Consider the following 21,645-nt stretch of genomic DNA (forward strand, 5'->3'; position numbering starts at 1 on the left):
AAGACACTCTGGTCAAATTCAGGAGATTAATTTCCAGGTTTTGTGGGCAATTTACGAATATGTAGCTATGGCATGTATTTTTTTAGTTGAATTTTAATGTGTTTTATATCACGTTATACAGGTGAGAAATGCCCAACCAGGGACAGAAGTTGAAAATAGCATTTGCTTTACAGTCTATCAGTTGCAAGCTTTGGTTTGTAACTATGTCTGACTGCACTGTAATTGTCAAATAAATAAATAAATGCATCATTGGTTTTCTGATTTTGTATAACTACTTGGTCATAAAGTGGCTAACCAGCCTTAAATGTAATCTGTGTATAACTTATTTAATAACACATTGCCTGGTATACTTTCATACGATTATAGCCTATGACTTAATCAGTTATAGGCATGATACGCTCTAAAAAATAGTCATATTTTTGCAGGTTTGCTGTGGCGTATCCAGTTTAATAGGTCATATATTAAAAATAATAACCATGTGCTAGGTTTGAATGCACCTTGCCACTACAATAAGACAAACGGTGCATTTCAGAAAATAGGCTACAAAATCCTTACATATAGCCTACAGATCACTATTCATTCTTAAGGAGAATAATAATAAATGTCATACCACAATTTGAGTTCATAAAGTTGTTCATAAAGGCTGTTGTTGCCTTCGTGTAGTGGAGTACTCATTACAGTGTATCAGCGGGAGGTCTCGTGTATTTATTCACCTTGGATTTACCCACTGTATAAATGATAGAGATGGGGTAGCCTGGACAAGCGGGGAATTCCGTCAGAGTGACGTCACAGAGCGTAGCCGAGAGGAGGCGGGGCAACAGCTTCACACGCCCCGCCCACAGCCCGCAGCGTGTCTGCGTCTGAGCGAGCAACATGAAACATGGATGAGGAGGTCGCCGAAAGTTGGGAAGAAGCGGCTGATAGTGGGGTAAATGTAAAAAGCACTTACTATTGTGAACTTAAGTAGTTTTGATTTTTATTTAAATCTTAAATTATTAGAACACAAACGCCCAGTGCGTTTCTAGATTTTTGATTTAATGGCTAACAATGTGGCTAAAGCTAACGATAGCATAAGGAAACTTGGTCGGTTAAAGTTGATCATACCAAGCATAAATGACACTGAGGTATGGTTATTGACATTATACTGCAATAACATGCCCTGAATATTTTTCGCGGGTCTTAGGCTAGTAGCCATTTTAAGTTGCACGAACCGGGTGAGAGTAAAGTCTTGGTTCAGTGAAATGCTACACTGATGTTAGCCCAAGTTAGCATAAATTTAGCAAGACAGTTCAATAGATTATAATTTTATGACAGTGCTGCAGTTAAACAATATTTTGGTTCGAGTGTGATAATTTAATTACCTATGAATTATTTGGAGGGTTATGTCTAGTTTAGTATTGTTCATTTCTGTGTTTGTTATTTTTCATATATTTTTTGTTTCGTTTTATAGTAGTGAAAGTTGTGACAAGGCTTATGGCAGACTGCTTGAATAAGGAAACTACTACAAACATGTTGGCTATTTTATGGCATTTGTGTAGAGCGCATTGTTTCTTCAGGTAATACTACGGACAGTAACTATTAAGTCTTATACTAAGTGTGCTATCGTTCTAAACAGTAAATTAAGTGTTAAACTCTAAATTACAGAAACTTGGATGCTGTCTAAATGTATAATATTTTATCATATTTAATTATTTGAAGTGGTGAAAACTGTGAACCTAATCTTCAACCTAACTTTACCTAAACATTGTTAACACGGTCTTACAGTAAATTACGTCTACGTCACATGCTCAATGTTGGCTAAGTGACTGTGTTGTGACTTGGCAGCTGTCCTGCACATGTATAAATAGCCTGAAACAGAACCCAGCTTTCCATGGGCTCATGCACTTGCCTAATAACCTGCTGCACTTACCTTGTTTGTGTACTGCTGTTAACACATGTTCTGGTGCTCATTATGTTAACATGAGGTTAATTCTTCCCTTTAGGAAATGGAAAGACGGTTAGAGGAGAAGCTCAGGATCGCCCAGAGAGAAAAGTAAGAACAAACCATGCCTGACCCATATATGAATTTGGTGATTGCATCACTGTCCACTCCAAACACATTTAGTGTGCTTTGGGTTTGATGCCAAGGTTCACAGATAATCAATATTTGTAATGCAATTTATTTCAAAGGAAAAGGTTTTGAAAAGTTTTTTCTGTCATTATATCAATTTATATTTTAGTTAGTTTGATGCTGGAGCTTGAAAAAAGTGTGAAATTGTTTATGAATTGGGATATTAACGTGTGCAGTGAATGTACATTTTAGTGAAATTAGGAGAGTGCAGTGAAACAAATTCAAATAGTGTATTTTTTTGTAAAATATTATGTTTTGTGTAGGGAGTCCAGTATCGGTTCAACGAGGTCTCCTCTGCGGGCTGCAATGGTGATACAGGATGAATCTCAGCCATCAGCCCCCCCTCCTCAGATTCGCATCTTGAAAAGACCCACAAACAATGGGACGATAGGCTCCCCCCTGAACCAGAGCCGGCCCACTCCACAGGTGAAGTCCCTGGCTCAGCGCGAGGCTGAGTATGCAGAGGCCCGCAAGAGAATACTGGGAAGTGCCTGCCCCGAAGACCCCCCTCAGGACAAGGCCAGCACTGACCGGTAAAGCCCAGGCTCTGTTCTAAGTGTCAACAAAATGAAAGCTAAGCTTCATATATTATGTAAATTGATTTGAGTCAGTAAGGATGGATGGAGCATGTTAAAAAGGCCTATATTTGTGGCCTGTAACTTAAAGAGGGAGTATTTTGCAAAATTGATGTATTTATTTGGAGCTTACTACCATGTTACAACATCTTTTCCCTCATCAAAAACATGCCTGAAGAGGTTTTAGATGCCATCTAAAACCTCCCACACAACAATTGTCCATAAATGTACAAAGCATGATACAAAACTGTACACAACAACTTGACAAGCCTGATGCAATGTGCAGTAGTTTCATTAGCGGCATGCAAGATGATTGTGTTGTGATATCACTCTGAAGACGGAGTGACTTTGCGTATAGTGCAAAGGGAGAGGGGGCTCAGAAAAACGCCACTGAAACTTATAAAACACGTTAATATGTTGTTTTCTGTGAATATAGCATTTTCAACACAATAAAAGGTAATATAGTTATGTAAATATATTATGTGTTAGCAGTTAATACCTCATAAAGGTAAAAAAAATACCACCCCTTAACAAGTAGCATGCATTGTCTGATCTGAACTCTCATTACAGTGTGTGTTTGGTGAGGATTCATGGATTTTTTAAAAGAAACATTACCATAAATGACAATATTAAAGAGCACTTAATGCTGCTGACACCGTGACTCTAAAGCAGTTAAATCCCAGTTAAAATGTTTTGCGATTTAAAAAAAAAAAAAAATAGGGACTAGAACTAGGGAACATTGTATTATTGGTCTGTTCCCAGACATTTTGCAACAATATATATTTTTAGGTGTTCCACTGTGTCATTTCCAGTTTGTTCTCAGTGCATCAGAGGCATTAAAAGACTAGAGAGTTCAAAAGAATTGGCTGATGAGCTGATACCGATATGCCACATTACCGATATTTGCAGATACCAATAATTAGCTTTTAAAATTCATAGCAAGACCCACTATCTTAAGCTAAAATAACAATCACAAATTAACATTTCACCAACAAAATGTATTTACTGGAATATAAAGTAATTTGTTACATGTCTGTGTGAACATACAGCCATATAATGTTCTTATATTTCCATTGTTGACTTATTAGTCTCTTCAAAAACGGCACACGTGGAGTGGGGCAGCGCAAAAAACATATTGGTATTGACATCAGCTGATATTGAAGAATCGGAACAATATCAAAGAATCAGCCGATACTGGAACAACTATATCACCCTTCCCTTGTTCAAATGGAAGTAGAAGAGCAAAAAAGCAGGTGAAGGCGGCTGTATGCTTTCACATGGTCATAAAAATAACAAATGATTGTATCGCAGAGTTATTTTTTTTTAATACAAATAATATTAATATTTATATAATAATATATAAATGTTTATAACTGGTGCAACAAACATCTATAAGATAATTGCACAGTATAGTATTCTAAAATGAGTCAAAATTATTGTGAAAATCATATCTCCACTGTTCTGTCTCACATTTCCTCATATTATGTGTCATGTTTGGAAATGGTGGGTTATTTAAAGTGCAAAGACATCTTGTACATCTGATGTAGCATCTATGACATTATGGTACAATGGTTAACTCTCCTAGTCTCAGTACAGTGGAAAAACATGATTCATGATGAAGATTACCATATCATTCAGTTCTGCTTTGTTAACAAAATCTCTAATATGCATTTTCTGTGTTTTACTGTTCTATTTTTTTGCCGTGTTTTTTATTTTAAAATCTATTCTATTCTTTCAGCAAATCGGGGCGCAATAATAACTCAACACTGCCTTCAGAGGACTCCCGATCAAACAACCACACAGTGCGCCAGCCAGTTGGTCCGGATGGCACCCAGGGTTTCAGGCAGCACAGATAAACGGGCCACAGGAGCTGTTCAGCGGAGGGGGGAGATCCACCCCAAAGACTGTGTACTTCCTCCTCTGAACAGCAGGGGGAGCCGTCCTCTTCTTCCCCATTTCCAGTCTGTGAACACTGTGATGAGGACTCACTGTGATGATGATCCCTTTAAGAAGTGCCCCTGGCGCCTTCAGGCACCCTCCAAACGACAAGCAAGACTTTTAAAGTAAATTGGACGTGGGCTGGGCGGGTGCTTGACAGCAATAATCTCACATCACTTCTCACCGTTTTGTTTCTTTTCTCTACTAGGGATGCACTGATACATGGATTTTAATTTGCAATAGCAGAATGGGTCAATGTAACAGATTCAAGTAACAAATGCCTTCTACACTATGCTTTGTAGTCTTAATTGATTCCAAAGTTTCTTTTCAGCCCCACATGGCTTAAAGGATTTTGTTTCTCCAAAAACTATTTAGTGGAACTCCAAATGTTGTTTTTGCATGTTTTTCTAATACTGTGCACTTTTGAACAGTATTTATTCTAGTAAGACTGTGTGATATTAGCAAAACATGTGAACTTTTAGAATATTGTACATCTTTATAAAGCAAGGCCATGGGGTTATAACTGAAGAGCTTATGGTCATTCTTAAACTCAGATTTCTTTGCAAATGTTGTCAGTGTATCTCTAGCAATGCCATTTTTAATCAAAGGTGATGGTTGTGTGTCAAGTTGTAAGTAATGTTGACTTTTGTTTACGTTGTTTTTTTAAAGCTTTTTTTAGCCGTGTTGCCCAGATTTTTAATTTCTATTTAAAGTCAAAATTGACATTTAGATGGATTTTTGAATGGCTTTTGCTTTTTGTATGAATGATGTTGTTTTAATCCAAAATCATTTTAAATGTACATTCAGCCTCTGTGGGTTGAATCAGATTGAAAGGTGGCTTTAGGGTCAGGAATGAATTTGTGTCTTCATATTTTTGTTGCAATAAACATCACACCTGTCATTTATGTACGTAGGATCTCAGGCACAAGTGATTGAATGAATGAACAAAGATTGTATTTTTGAACGCCTAAAAAGCCAATGGAAAGCTTGGCCCCGGCTGTATCCCTTCTCCACCAAACCATGTACCTGTATCCATATTGGAATGTGGTTCACTTATGCACCTGGCATTTAGTTCAGTGTAGAATCTTAAAGCCATACTGAGTGGTGCACATTGTCAGTAGAAAACAATTGTGATGGTTGACTTAAGCTTGTGCCTCCTGTGTCACACCTACTTACTGGTGTTTAATTTTGCTGTAGTTGTTTAAAATCAGATCTCAGAATAATACTGGCAATTTTCAGTTTAGGAAATCCAGCAGCAGGATACGAGCTCTGAGTGAAAACACAAACTGCCTGTACATAATGATTTAATAAAATAATTTGCAACAGTTGTGATGAGTAATTCTTTGGGAAACTAGTGAAGATTTGGCCCACTGTTTGGTTCTTTTGTGGAAATTATGGTTGTGCATTAAAAAAAAGGTAAATTCTGCTAAATACTTTACAGAATTATGTAGGATTACTATTTTACATTTTATAAAATATTCAGCCTGACCCAGTTTTAGTCATACAGTATCTTCATTCTGCCTCCAATTAATGCATAATTTATTCTGTAAAGTCAACTTTAATGAGCTTAACTATGTAATAATGGTTTTCCCTCATTGTCCGCATACTTGGGCTGATTTATGCTTGTTTGAGGAATTAGTACTTGGAATTTTTCAGTTTGCTTCTTTCACCTATCCCCACCCATGTCTTTGCACTGTGATACGTGTACACTCCCAGTTAATGTGCATCGCATTTTTAACAAGTCAATAGAACTGTTTCTATTAAGCCGTTTTAGGTCAATATTTTGGTTTACAATCTTTGCGTGTATACCAGAAGAAAGCATTTGTGTTCTTTAAACAAAAAAATAACTTTATTCATCCAATAATACATAAATCTGCAAGTGTAAAAGGCCAGTTTGGTGCAAGCAATAGAATACTTGCTCAAGTCCTTGATTGAGTAGAATGAATGCTAGCTTAGAAGTCGGACTATGTTGTGGCTGGGCAACAGGGTCTGGTTTAAGGGTGGCCATGATGAAGACTCGGAGAGCTGAGAGTCTAGCCGTTTGTATGGTTTCTTGGACTGACGTCTCCCACGCAGCAGACGCAGAGAGTTTAGAAGACCCAGGTCTATCAACATCTGAAACAACACAAGGACAGTGTTCAGACTTCTAATGGCTGAGAATTCAGCTTGTTAGGTAAAGCCATGATCATATTTAATACATTTATTAGCATTTGGATTTTAATTTGAAAGTAAACTCCTTGTCACTATTCAATGGAAATGTCTCTAGAAACAATCAGGACCCCATACCACACAATGTCTGAGGAAAATGAGCAACAACTTTGATGTGGAAGAAATCACTTTGTTAATACATAGTACGTTTTGTTGTATTTGATTACATTTAAATTTCACTTACTTCCATCAATAAACAGGTGAAGAAGTTGAGGGCAGAGAAACCGACGAGCACAAACTTGAAGCTCATGTCCTCCACATTGTACAGAGATAACAGCACTCTTACAAAAGGCAAAGGGTACATAACCAGCCAGATCATGAGTCCAGAGAAGAGCACCAGCAGTATCAGGAACCACCCTGCACACACAAATCACATTTAGATCGCTAAACAATACACATACAACCTTATGTTTTTTGTTTTTGTTTTTTATAGTGGAGGCTACTTGATGAAATACCACCATCTCCTTTGTACAAAATGTTCTTGTGCCTCATAATAAAAAAGGACCTTCACATAGTAAAGTGACATTTCAGCAGCACTTTTTTTTAACGTAAAAAGCCAAATACAATACACCACCATTATGGTAGAGAGGTTTCTTGTGAGGATGGGCCTTGGTGACAACTACAGCCATAAAGATGTATTGGAAACCAGACACTGCAAACAAACTGGTGTCTTCAATGTTGGGCCAGTTATTTTCGCCAGGTGTAGTTCCATTGAGAGGGACATACCTATGGAAGGCACACAAGATATAAGCTTTACTGTGACTAATGGAGTCTGTTTGTACAGTTTGGAATTGTACTGACCAGTCCTGTGCTCTAGTAAAGAGAATTACTCCCGTCTGTCCCAGGATGATAAGCAAGGTGTGGATCAGGAGGCTGCCCAGGACTGGGAGAGACCACAAACTAGCTGGAGGTCTGCTTGTATGGAGGGCATTGCTTGGGCCTCCTTTCCCCATTACAATAGCCAGAACAGTAACAAGAACCAAGTCAAAGAACAGGAACTGCAAGTCTGCCAGGTTTGTTCTCATCTGGATACACACACAAAAAATTACAACAGTTATTTATAGAAACACAGCGCAGCAAACTGGAATTGAAACCACAAACTACAGTTAATTCAAACTAGTATATTTTTTTCTATCTAAACAAATAAACCATAAACCAAAAAAATAGGTATGTGGTGGGGCACTCTGTTGACAGTTCTAGGCTTAACATTTCACAGACATGACAAAATGAGTGTGAGCGCTTACTGTGTAGAGAATGAGGACAGAGCAGAACTGAATGAGGCTGTACATGGCCACATATCTGAAGAGACTAAAGGATGTGACCAGAGAACAGCGCCCTTCCCTGCACACAGACACATGTAGTTAGACATGATACTGTACCGTCCACACCACCTACACTAAGGTGTTCTCTGACCTGATGAGCAGAGGGACACAGCTGATGTTCTGGATCTTGGAGGTGAATGGTGAAGCCACAGATGCCTCTGCCTCAGACAGAGAGATGCCCACATCAGCAGCTCTCAGAGCCCCACAATCATTGGCTCCATCTCCACACATGCCCACCCTATACCTATGTGGCAAATAGCTCAAGTTATGTACTGTGGTTTAAAAGCACAAATTAGCTTGTGCAATGATGTAGTGCAGATGCAACTCACTTAAGTTTTCGTAATTCCTTCACCAGCTGGGTTTTTTGATTCGGAGCCATGCGAGCAAAAACTGTAGTCCTCATTAAAACCTATAAAAACCATCAAATGTAAGCTCCTTTTTCTGAATGGTGTTTGTAATTATGTGTCCTTACCTTAGGTAGTTCCTCTGGAAAGTAGTCACTAAGGGCAGCGAATGACTTGCCATTGATGGCTAAGTGATAGTTGTACCCACTCTGATAGAGGCCCTGACAACAGACCAGAATAAAAACAGGTCAATCCACTGGTCTCTTTAGAGCTACACTTTGTATTCTTCTTCTGCGCATCATTTTCATTGAGATAAAATATTATAAAGCACCATTACCACACACACATATATATATATATATATATATAAAAAAAATGTTTGCCTGCCCTGGGTGAAGAGACCTACATGTGTGATGACTTCTACATTGTCCTGAGCAGCAGCGCCATCGTCCTCTAGGCTGTACCTCAGGGTGGGGCGAGACTGGGGAGTGTGGGGCGAAGCTTTGACAAAGATCACTCTCTCATCAGATCCAATCATTCCACAGTTCTTTGCAACATTCACTGCAGTTAATATGTTATCACCTGCAAGGATAGGGTACAGTTGTAAGTGTAATGGACTGAGTCCTAAGACAAAGAGAACTGGAAGATACAACGGTGTAAGATTGTGGTATGTGGTATTGGTGGTGATCAGAAAAGAGTTAAATAATAATTAATTAGTCTTACAAAGCAGTGTAAATATGCTTCAGTGATACATGATCCCAATTCACAACAAAAATGTAAGGAAAGTATACCTTAAAAACAATAATACCATAGTTTCCATATGAAGATAATAAAAATAAAGGATTAATATAGCATACCTGTGACCATAATGGTCCGCAGACAGGCCAGCTTGAGCATGTTGATGACACCAGGAGTCTCTGTTTTCACTAGGTTCTTCATCATCAGCAGGCCCAGGAAGTGCAGGTCTTTCTCTACTTCCTCTCTATGGAGTAAACACATCACTGGATTAATGTCTTTGCACATTTAAAAAAAGAAACATTCTTGACTCACCGTTGAATGGTATTTAAGTCCATATCTAAAGCTATTGGTTTATAGCCAAGTGCAAGAACCCTTAACCCATCCTTGGAGAATTTCGACAATGTGGTGGTAAACTGTGCCGGCACTGAATCAAAAAGGGGAACAATTGCTTATAGTAGTTTATTAATATGAATCAATTTAATTCAATTTAACACTGAACATGAAAACAAAAGTAAAGTTACTGACCAGTTTCCTCTTTGCAAAGGCTCGCCACCATCTCTGGAGACCCTTTGAGAAAAGCTACCACTGACTGTCTCCCTGGGGTCACAGTCACCACACTCATCCTCTGAAGGGCTGAGCTGAAAGCAAAGCGCCGGACAATGGCCAGAGCCTGGACACAAAATACATGGAGCAAGTTAAAGAACTGCCACTGTTGCTCAAAGATGTGGTTTTATTGTAATGGGAACTCATACAGTTGTGTGCTTTTGTGAGGGAGGATTCATCATTGCCAGAATTCTATGACCTCCAAACTCAGAATCAGTAGTATGTCTGTTCCCAAGAGGCTCATCCAGAGTCTGCAAAATAGATATTGAATGTACAAATGAGTTATATAGTTTCAGATTTTAGCCCTTATTATTCATCAGTTCAATTTTAAAGAATGAAAATGTACTAATATTCTTGTTGCTGGTTTATTGGACCCTTTGGACATGCATAATTTGTAACATTTGTATTGGATATGCACAGAATAAACAAAACATCTGAATTAAAAATAATTACCCAGCCAGTAGATTCTACCATCTTGAGCTCCAGAGGGTCTCCTACAGGGTTCCCATGCAGCAAAGTGAGAGTGTGGCAACAAGCCAGAGCTGAAAGCATAGGCCCCGGGTGAAGGAGGGAGGGGTCGGGGACTAGCTCAGAAAAACCAACACTATTGCCCTCCATTATACCCCACACATCCAGACCGTCTTCTGTTAAAGTTCCAGTCTGGGGGGCACAATTAATAGTAGTCACTACCTAGTAAAAATTATTACTGAATGTAAAACAATTATTGAAGGACAATATTCACACCATTCACACCATGTTTAAAATTTTTGTTTAAACAACATTATTTTAGTTAGAGCTGTATTTATAGATTACAGTTCTGCTTTTGATTTATAAGAGTTATTGCTAGTTAATTTTAAGCAGTACAGAAAACATTTAGTAGAATATGCTTTTATGACCCCAGGAGGAATAGCCACTGTCAAATGCTAATGACTTGGAAATGCTAATAAACAAATAATCTATGAGCAACTCAACACTGCTTAAGTTGACATTTACCTTGTCAAAGCAGAAAACAGACACCTTGCCGCTGATGTTAATACGAGGAGGGCTGATGCAGAAGACGTTCAGATTCTTGAGTCGCTTTTGGGCATAAATAGTAGCTGTAGTGATGGCAGCAGGCAGAGCAGGGGGCACCACGATGGTCACAATGTCCAGGGACCGCACAAATATGTCCTTCAGAGAGGCCTGAGCAGAACGAATGAGACGTCAATGGACTGCAAGAATGACAATATTATTTTAGTTGACACTTACATTGTATTTGATGAATAGGAGAATGCTATAAATAGTTCCCATGCATGCTAAAATAAAAGATACATCCAAAATTTAAACATGAAGGCAAAAGCAACAGATGAGGGGAAAACTACAGCACTTTTATTTCTTACCTATTACACCCAGAAAGAGGAGAAACTTGGAAGCATCTCGATTGAAGCGAAAGTCTGAATCCTGAGGATACAAAATGGAGCTCACCAAATTCCCTTTGGCTGTGAAAAATCCTGCAGAAACAGTTTGAGAGCATGGTTCACTTTTGATGGACAGCAATTTCAACATGTTGGTACAGTGCATGAATATACCAGTGCTGGTGACTACGGCAACCGCCGGACTGCCCTCCAGCCCTCCTCCTTTTCCCTGGATGACTTGCGTGCCACAGAACAGTGTGTATCGACGCTCTGTTTCAGAATTGTATCTCTGATCTCCAGCAGGCAGAGGTGTTTTTAAAACAGGAACGCTCTCACCTAAAAACAGTTCATAGTATAGTACATAGTATAGTAGCCTGTACAGTACTACACAGCTATACCCAAATCATTTACCTGGTACTATAAACTAAACTAAAAACCGTGACTGTTAATGAGGAGACACTGTTCATAAACAGGACATAGTAAAAATAAAGTTCCCCATCCAGTTTCCCCATTGTAGAATAAATAAAAGTAATCTTCTCATCTTAACTTGCATGTACCACCATATGTGCCAAGTAATGAATGTTTATGTTGTTGTCATTAGTGTAACTCCAGTCCCAACAGATGATTACCTGTGAGCATGCTCTCATTGACCAGACATTCCCCAGACAGCAGGGCAGCATCACAGGGTAGAAGCAGGCCCTCAGCGGGGATGAGCACACAGTCTCCAGGAACCAAGTCCACTGAGCTCACAATCTGCTCCTCTGACAAAAGCCTATCATTAACATTCTTTTACAAATCATTTTAACACACTGCATCTCACAGCCATTGTGACTTCAGGGTTATCCGTCTTATGTGGTTTTAACCCATGTTGCCATCATTAGTATTGGATTGTGTTAGTGTTGCAATTACAATGCATTTTGTACATAAGGTTTTTCATCATTTGTGTATAATGATACTACTACAAGTTTACTATTGCGTTATACCCTATCCGGGGTTTAATTTTCCTCTATGTTGTAACACTGTCTCACCTCCTGAGCTTTTGCGGATCTTAACATCCACAACCAGACGAGCCATGTTGTGAAGAGTAACACTTTGCTGAAAAGACCATGAGAAGCTAGTAAAGTTATTCATTATAATAATAAATATATCCATTATTTAATTCTTATTATGAGCATACCTTGCGGATCTCATATAGTGAAACGCCAATGGAGATTAGGGAGATCACAATTATACATACAGCATAATAATAATAGTGATCAGACATCCACAGGATGATGCTGGCTAACTGGAAAATGTAAAAAGGATTCAGAACCTGAAAGAGAAAGGGACAGATATAAGACATTCTTTTTACTAAAATATTATTCGACATGATACAATTACAATACCTCTTCAAACAGAAGTTGGATGTAAGACTTAACAGGCACATCTATAAGGTTGGAACCATATACTCGTCTCCTGAGAGAGAAGTTGCGAGAGGTTGAAAAGTGCTTTGGGTGACTTACATTTTTGGATTTTATGTAGCTAGCTACATATTTGACACATCAAATATCATTGTCTAGGCAAAGTGTACACCACTTACAAGAATAAATTAGAACAATAACTTTAATAAAATGTACATTTAGTTAGCCTCCTCACAGTAACCATGTATATACACAGCTGTCTCACTTTTACCTGAAAATTTGCTCCTGAGGGCTCAGCCCTTTTTGGAAGCCATGCAGATCCTGGCATGTCCAATCCTCATTGAGGATACTAGAAAGAAAACATATATATCCTTTTGTGAAATAAGAGCAACAAAAACAATACAAAATGACAGGGAAGTAACAGTATAATGGTGACAAATGTGAGCCAATACCTAACGCGAACGAACGATTCCTTTCTGTCCAGCCACACATATCGCAGTCCATCAAGAATGTAGTAGCGCAGCAGCGTTTTCTAAAAGACAACAAAACAATACTTACAGATATTTCCAAGTATAAACAACTCAACATTTTCTGTACCTGGTCCTGCTGATACAACTGAACAGTGTCTCTTGACTCATTGTCATCCAATTCTCCCAACATCTCCCAACTAAAAGACACAGACCACATTTGTCACAAGCATTTGTCCAGATACATCAGAAATAATTAGGTGTGATTATAGCTGACCTTCCTTCCTCCATTTCTTCAGTGTGAACTTTCACTACATGCTGCTTGTTACCACTGTCCTGAGGAAACATATATGTCACATATATTAGACCAAACTAAAAAAAAAAAAGAGAAGAAAATGCTTGTTAAAAATGCCACACAGGCCAGTTTCAGGCTGCTAGACCAACTGTGTAATTACTGCTGTTTGTGTATTGTTAAAATGTATTTAATTGTGTTGTGTTTGCTATTATTATTTAGGGGAGGACAAGAGAGGGACAAGATCATTCTTCAGAGACTAAAATCTCACACATCTAAAAATACAGTTGTTCATCATTTTCATTGAACCTTAAAATAGCTAAGCCATGGCAATCTACTAAATGTTGAAGCATTAAATAATCAACTTTGATTGTTAAGAATTAGACATGCAGTTCATTGGGCTTGACAAAACAGCACTTCCATGAGATGTTTCTGTAAAAGTAAGCATTCATATTTCACATTCTCACTTTTATGCTGACTGTAGATGCTACTACCATGATATCCAAGTAAAACTTGGTATCATGTCTGAGTAAGAATGGCTTTACTTGTATGAGGAGTACATCAGCCATTGCCAAGGGACAGGGAGAACCGCGAGCAAGGACCCCCAGCCGTGGGCGCCAGTAAAACAACAAGGCCAGGAGGCCCCCGGTCAATAAAGCCAGCACCCGGCACAACCACACACGCCATCGCACCCACTTGTAGCCCCGCGCATCCTGCAAAGAGATTATTATTACGTTAAGAAAATAAAGACATTCCCAGATGCAAGATAACTCTATACACTGACTATGAACTAGGGTTGTCAATAAAAATGTATCCCAGACATGAATTGCTATTAAAATACTATTTAATTATGATACACATTTGAGAAGGTACTGAAAAAATGTCATAAACAGGATCAAGTTGGACGTTGTATTTTTAATTATAAAAATGAGTATGAAGCCTTTGAGTGCTGAAATCAAGTTTGAAGTGTTACTATCATGACAAAAAAACAATTTTGAACATGCAACCTGAAAAATGCTTACCATATGTGAATCAGGACAGAGCAGAGGGCAGTGAGCACAGGGAGTGGGCAGCTCACTTGGGGGCTCCCCTCGGCTGCCTGCAGAACAAATTCCACACATAAATAATGAGTAAATACATAACTAGTATGTAAACAAGTCCACTCAAAATTTGCATACTGTGAGCATATAACTTATCTGTGTGTGTGTATAAATAACTATATAACAAGCAAAAACACAATTGCCAAAACTAAAGTTAAAGAAAATGTCTTTCCAATTAAAATATAAATTAATTTTCTGATTTATCAATAAAATTAGACAGTAGTAATTCACACTACTATATGGAAAGCCATTTTTTTTAAAATGCTTTCTGTATAGGAAGTGCTGTGTAAATACAAGGCATCTTTTCTTGAGGGGAGTTTTTACCCAACCCTGATGATTTGAACATTTTTATAATCAGATTTGTAGTCTAATTTCAAAACAAATGGAAACATGGATAAAACTCCCACTGTCAAAAGAATGCAACTAGAATACAATTATAACCAGCCACCCAAAAACACAGATAAGAAATACTTGTTATCTATATCCTTTAAACAATTATGAGGCTCTTTAACAGTGCAATAAAGGAGTAGTTAAAGTTTAAAACTATACTAACTATAACCAGGCAATTAATAACCATCTATGCAACTAACATAAAATGACGCGACATTTCCGCACAGCAAAATCTTAAAGTGTACTTACGTAATTCCTCAACGTGTTATTTATTAAACACGAAGTTTTATTCAAGTATGAAGAGGAAACATATATAACCAGAAAACATAAATCAGCTGCGCAGCTGCCCCGTCTCTCCGCGGCAGCAGTACATTTCCGCCGGGTCACTGGAGAGAGTGCCTGCCGCTGACATACCTGTTCAACCGGCTCTGCTCATCCCCCTCTACAAATTAGAATAGGCGTTTCACCCGGGACACACTCCACAGGCACAGGCTAAACTAAAACGAAACTGAGTCACCTAAACTGTGTGATCAAGTTGTAGTTTATAAGCCAGTTAGAACAGCCGCATAATAAACAACACACAGGCTGTGATATTCTACGGGCTACACTACACTGTTCACAATTTCTTTTGCTTTTGTAAAGCACATATTTTTTTATAAAATGGACAGAGAAAAAGTCTAAGGATTTTCCTAGAAACAGTGCAGTGACCTGCTCGAAATGCAGTCTGCAGCATCTAGCAAAAAACACACAAAGCAACATTAAGTAGACTTGAATGAAACATCATACCCTAATAATTACTAGCATAAACTAGTGTGTATATGTATATATATACATATAACTAGCATAAACTACCAATAAAAAGCCTATCTCTTACAAAGGGAAACACAGTCCGAGTAATACCCATTTAAATGAACAAAACTTTAGGCTAAACTATTTGAAAATGGTACCTTTGTTAGGTTTCAGAGACTAGAATGTGATGATTAAAAACAACGCAACTAAAGTAAATATAGAATACAGTATCAATATGGAATGTGACTACTTAACCTACCTACCTAATATTTATTTTATTTACCTTTATTTAACCAGGATAAAAAAAAAAAACTCATTGAGATTAAAAAATCTTTTTCAAGAGTGTCCTGGCCAAGAAGCAAAACACGCACAGGACACAGACATACTCATACTAAACATATACACAGCACACACAGTCACAAGATAAAACATCAGACCTAATTGAAACATTTGCAAATTGAAAGTTTGCTTTCATAGTCAATTAAAAGTCTCTTAAATGAGTTCAATGAGATCATATCCTTTAAGTTCAAGTCTCTCTGCAAATCATTCCAAGATTGCGCTGCAGAGTGTCTAAAAGTCTTTTTTCCCAGCTCAGTGCGAACTCTGGGCACAGAGAGCAGGAACAAGTCCTGAGAGCGCAGACTGTAAGCAGTACTACGCTTTACTTCTATGAGCTGTTGAATGCTCTTCTTCGCAAAAAGATTTTATAGCGAAGGGGATGGTAAATTCTGCATTGTAATTGAAACTGAAACTGAAATCCGATCATAAACTTGTGTTCAGCAGTTGTCAGGTCTGGTTACTTCTTGCACAAAATGGCAAAGTCTGGCCAACTGCACATGACCGAGAAAGAGGATCATGTGAAAACTGCTGCCTGATGATGATGACTCATTAGATTTCGAACCATAGTGGCCCAAGTATCCAGAGAGGGAAACGTCAAAATAGACCCTATAACACAAAACAGTAGTGTTCCTCCAAATGTTGCAGCTCACTGATGATGGCTGGACAACCACATGCTAAACAGGGTACAAAAGTCAGGACCTCCCAAGAAGGCTTTCCACTGAATATTGTAAGTTTACTAGTCAACTATGGTTTTGGATTCAACCTTAAAAAGGGAAGTGACTCAGCAGTAATGAGCAGACAAGACAGATAAGCAAAAGCACCAGATTAAGAACATAAAGGGGAAAACTAACATTGGCTATGTGTGTAATCCCTCAGTCGTCCAGGTCTGATCCATAGCAAAAAAATAAAAAATAAAAATCTGTCACCTGGATAGATTTAAGGCAGTGTCCATCAGTAATCTGACCAGAACTGAAGATGCAGCTTGGATGAGCAGCCAAATATCTCCAATCCTACAACCTTTTGTCCAGTTGACAGATTTTATTTTTCTTTTGCAACATCGGCTAATGGTGAGGTAATAGCTGAATTCCACGCAAATAAACATTAATTAAATTTAATTAAAAGTGTTTGCTATTCAGAATATTCAGATTAATACACTTTATCAGGTGCAGTAACAATGACATTGTGCTCAATCTAATCTAGTGCAAACTTAACATAATGTCACCATTGTGCAAGTACAAGGCTTGTAAACAGATAGCTATTTTAACAAAGATAATGTACTGATTTATTTGATACTTTTGCCACAATGCTGACAGTCTGATAATGATGTTACATATCTAGAAAAATGTAGCCTCCAACCCCTTTCGTTGCTAACAGTTAGCAAACAGTGTTGTGTCCTGTCTGTCTGAGCCCCCACTCCGTGTCTCTGTTGACTTTATGAGTGTCCTAACACACTTACCACGCCTGTCCATCCTGGTGGAGCAGAAAACAGCCTTCACTCCATCTTTATTCACGGCATATTTGTCTTGATGACAGCTGCACTAACAGCGTTAAAGCGTACGACACGAGGGCTGCTTTCAAAACATCCACGAGTGAACCCTGATGCTACGGGAAGTCACCTGGTCCAAAATTACAACGGTTTCTGTTTTTCATGGGTTCGGTCTAGAGCGAAAAACACCTTCATTGGCCCTCGCCACTCACGAAGTGATGGCGAGGGGCATTGTTCTTCCTGGGTTTCTTCTTCTTATTATTATTTTTTTTCTCCCCCTGGGATCGCAATTTTCACCCCCTGAACGTCAACGAAAAGTCTCACATGGGGGTATCAAATCGACCGGCTTGGCAAAAAATTCAAGAAAATATGCATCACAAAAATGACCCACACACACTGGCTCGACAGCGCCACCTAGAAAATTCAAAATTTTAAAATGAATTGGGAGCCGACATGCATTTTTCGCCTTAGCTTGACGACATTCACACCAGTGATAGAGCTTATGGAGTCAAGCAAAAAAGCCAATCATAGTGCGGCCCTAGGACGAACAGGAAGTCGGCTATATTGAATCGAAAATTCGCCAAATTTTTCGCAGCGTGTTTTCAAAACGCTACTAGTCTCAGGTTTTTGGTCCAAATGAGCTCAGATTTCACATGCCACATCCAGACACATGGGTTTTCAAAAGTTATCCACGTTTTCTCCAAATTCCACACGGTTCGCCCGTACGCCGCCACCGAAATATGCCTTCGTTTCCTGTTTTTTCGATGTCCTCTCACGACCACAGGCATTGCCCTACAGAGCTCACATTCACATCACATATGCGAGATTGGGGCATGAATGGAATGCAATATTAATTTTAATCAAAATGAATACTATAGCGCCCCCTACCATAGGGGTGAAACGCCAACATTATCAGATTCCTACGAAATTCGGGAAATAAATTGGGGGAATGACGTGGACCAAAAAATAATATTACGGGCATAGGTCATTTTTCACACTTGGCCACCAGGGGCGCAAATACTCCAAAAAAAATCATTTAAAAATGTCTGACACGCACATGCATTGGTCTACACAGCTCAAATTCACATCACACGTGTGATATGAGGATATTAATAAAATGGATTATTAATTGTAATAAAAATGAACACTATAGCGCCCCCTATCATAGGGGTGAAACGCCAATATTATCGGATTCCTACGAAATTCGGGGAATAAATCAGTGGCATCAGAAGAAACAAAAAATTACATTATGGCCATGAGTCATTTTCCACACTTGGCCACCAGGGGCGCAAAGACTCCAAATAAAATCATTTAAAAATGTCTGACACGCACATGCATTGGTCTACACAGCTCAAATTCACATCACACGTGTGATATGAGGGTTTTAATAAAATGGATTATTAATTGTAATAAAAATGAACACTATAGCGCCCCCTACCATATGGGTGAAATGCAAACATTATCGGAGTCCTACGAAATTCGGGGAATAAATCGGTGGCATCAGAAGAAACAAAAAATTACATTATGCCCATAAGTAATTTTCCATGGTTGGCCACCAGGGGCGCAAATACAAAAAAAAAATCATTAAACAATTTCTGACACGCACATGCATTGGTCTACACAGCTCAAATTCACATCACATGTGTGATGTGAGGGTATTAATGGAATGCACTATTAATTCTTATCTAAATGAACACTATAACGCCCCCTACAGTATTGGTAAAATACACAACTTTGTCCGATTGGCATGAAACTTGGGGAGATAATTGTGGGCATTAAAAGGGGCAAAAAAGTCAATTACACCATACCTGTATTATGTACGTGGTTGCCGGTGCAAAGCCACAGACCCCTCTCATATAGAGTCAGGGCCACACAGCCCAGGGCCACACTGCATATTAACATTGTTCTTCGTTTTTTCCGCCAAAACAATCGCATTTTTCACCCCCTGAACATTCACGAAAAGTCTCACATGGGGGTATAGAATCGACCGGCTCTGCAAAAAATTTCATAAAATTGGTGTCAGCAAAATGTCCCATGCCCCCTGACTCGACGGCGCCACCTACAATTTCACCCCTATGGGAGAGGAGCCTGGTTTATTTTGGAAAACACACACAAAAATCAGAACAGTGATAGAGAATGGGGGGACAAGCATAAATGTGAATTGAAGCACTGCTCTATGACAGACAGGAAGTCGGCCATTTTGGATCAAAAATTCGCCACTTCATTCGCAGCGTGTTTTCAAAACGCTACTAGTCTCAGGTTTTTGGTCCAAATGAGCTCAGATTTCACATGCCACATCCAGACACATGGGTTTTCAAAAGTTATCCACGTTTTCTCCAAATTCCACACGGTTCGCCCGTACGCCGCCACCGAACTACGCCTTCGTTTCCTGTTTTTTCGATGTCCTCTCACGACCACAGGCATTGCCCTACAGAGCTCACATTCACATCACATATGCGAGATTGTGGCATGAGTGGAATGCAATATTAATTTTAATCAAAATGAACACTATAGCGCCCCCTACCATAGGGGTGAAAGGGAAACATTATCGGATTCTTACGAAATTCGGGGAATAAATCAGTGGCATCACAAGAAACAAAAAATTACATTATGGCCATTAGTCATTTTCCACGGTTGGCCACCAGGGGTGCAAATACTACAAAAAAAATCATTAAAAAATGACTTACACGCACATACATGGTTCTAGACAGCTGAAATTCTCATCACACATGTGATATCAGGGCATTAATAGAATGCACTATTAATTGTTATCTAAATGAACACTATAGCGCCCCCTACAGTATTGGTAAAATACACAACTTTGTCCGATTGGCATGAAACTTGGGGAGATAATTGTGGGCATTAAAAGGGGCAAAAAAGTCAATTACACCATACCTGTATTATGTACACGGTTGCCGGTACAAAGCCACAGACCCCTCTCATATAGAGTCAGGGCCACACAGCCCAGGCCCACACTGCATATTAACATTGTTCTTCGTTTTTCAGCTATAACAATCGCATTTTTCACCCCCTGAACGTCGACGAAAAGTCCCACATATAGGTATAGGATCGACCGGTTCGGCGAAAAATTTCATGAAATTGGCATTGCGACAATGTCCGAAGCACACCGGCTCGACAGCGCCACCTAGAAAATTCAAAATTTAAAAATGAATTGGGAGCCGACACTCATTTTTCGCCCTAGCTTGACGAAATTCACACCAGTGATAGAGCTCATGGAGACAAGCAAAAAAGCCAATCATAGTGCGGCCCTAGGACGGACAGGAAGTCGGCTATATTGAATCGAAAATTCGCCACTTCATTCGCAGCGTGTTTTCAAAACGCTACTAGTCTCAGGTTTTTGGTCCAAAGGAGCTCAGATTTCACATGCCACATCCAGACACATGGGTTTTCATAACTTATCCACATTTTCTCCAATTTCCACACGGTTCGCCCGGACGGCGCCACCGAAAAACGCCTTCGTTTCCTGTTTTTTCGATGTCCTCTCACGACCACAGGCATTGCCCTCCAGAGCTCACATTCACATCACATATGCGAGATTGGGGCATGAGTGGAATGCAATATTAGTTTTAATCAAAATGAACACTATAGCGCCCCCTACCATAGGGGTGAATCGCCAACATTATCGGATTCCTTTGAAATTCTTGGAATCAATTCAGGGTCTCAGAAGAAACAAAAAATTACATTATGGCCATGGGTTATTTTCCACTGTTGGCCACCAGGGGCGCAATAAATTGAAAAGAAATTGGCACTTGGCACTTTGACTTGCATGTCTATGAATCATATCTACTCCTAGGTTTTTCATCCGAATTACATCAAACTCCACATACAGCATGTACACATGATTATTGTCAATAATCATCCACATTTTGGGGATATTCTTTATGGTTTATGCACAGCACACTGTCAAAATATGACTGCTTTCTTGCATATTTGATTCCCTCTCACAGACACATGGATCAGACTAAAAAGCTCAAATTCTAATCACTGATGCGGATTAAAACTGTGAATAGAGAACCATTATAAACATGTGGCCAGTGACCTCCATAGCGCCCCCTACTGTACAAGTAAAAAACTCAACTTTGTCCGATTGGCATGAAAGTTGGTGAGATCATTGTGGACCTCAAAAGAG

The 21,645-nt window shown here is 39.0% G+C and overlaps 2 protein-coding genes across 3 annotated transcripts; one reads left to right on the plus strand and one right to left on the minus strand.

The window, feature by feature from the left end:
* The first annotated feature begins 810 nt into the window (after positions 1–810).
* On the plus strand, positions 811–5,949 carry szrd1 (SUZ RNA binding domain containing 1). Its single transcript, XM_033969253.2, has 4 exons — positions 811–928; positions 1,983–2,032; positions 2,374–2,643; positions 4,424–5,949. Exons 1-4 carry the CDS (start codon positions 881–883, stop codon positions 4,539–4,541), a joined length of 486 nt encoding a protein of 161 aa, XP_033825144.1. The 5' UTR covers positions 811–880; the 3' UTR covers positions 4,542–5,949.
* Positions 5,950–6,444: 495 nt separating this feature from the next.
* Positions 6,445–17,663, minus strand: atp13a2 (ATPase cation transporting 13A2). 2 transcript variants are annotated; one of them, XM_033969252.2, is made up of 29 exons: positions 17,466–17,663; positions 14,414–14,490; positions 13,937–14,104; positions 13,377–13,435; positions 13,230–13,299; positions 13,085–13,164; positions 12,904–12,981; positions 12,618–12,687; positions 12,410–12,544; positions 12,261–12,327; positions 11,862–11,993; positions 11,407–11,568; positions 11,218–11,328; positions 11,087–11,133; positions 10,832–11,020; positions 10,292–10,498; positions 9,988–10,089; positions 9,761–9,905; positions 9,548–9,659; positions 9,355–9,479; positions 8,904–9,079; positions 8,626–8,718; positions 8,483–8,562; positions 8,245–8,397; positions 8,076–8,172; positions 7,633–7,856; positions 7,406–7,557; positions 7,016–7,188; positions 6,445–6,738 (listed from the first exon to the last, which is right to left on the minus strand). In XM_033969252.2, exons 1-29 carry the CDS (start codon positions 17,476–17,478, stop codon positions 6,571–6,573), a joined length of 3,465 nt encoding a protein of 1,154 aa, XP_033825143.1. In that variant the 5' UTR covers positions 17,479–17,663; the 3' UTR covers positions 6,445–6,570. The 2 variants fall into 2 exon arrangements, with proteins under 2 accessions (XP_033825143.1, XP_055078913.1); XM_055222938.1 differs by lacking the exon at positions 17,466–17,663 and adding an exon at positions 15,131–15,174.
* Positions 17,664–21,645: the final 3,982 nt, after the last annotated feature.

Source organism: Periophthalmus magnuspinnatus, chromosome 7 (assembly GCF_009829125.3).
Source record: "Periophthalmus magnuspinnatus isolate fPerMag1 chromosome 7, fPerMag1.2.pri, whole genome shotgun sequence".
NCBI classification, from domain to species: domain Eukaryota; kingdom Metazoa; phylum Chordata; class Actinopteri; order Gobiiformes; family Gobiidae; genus Periophthalmus; species Periophthalmus magnuspinnatus.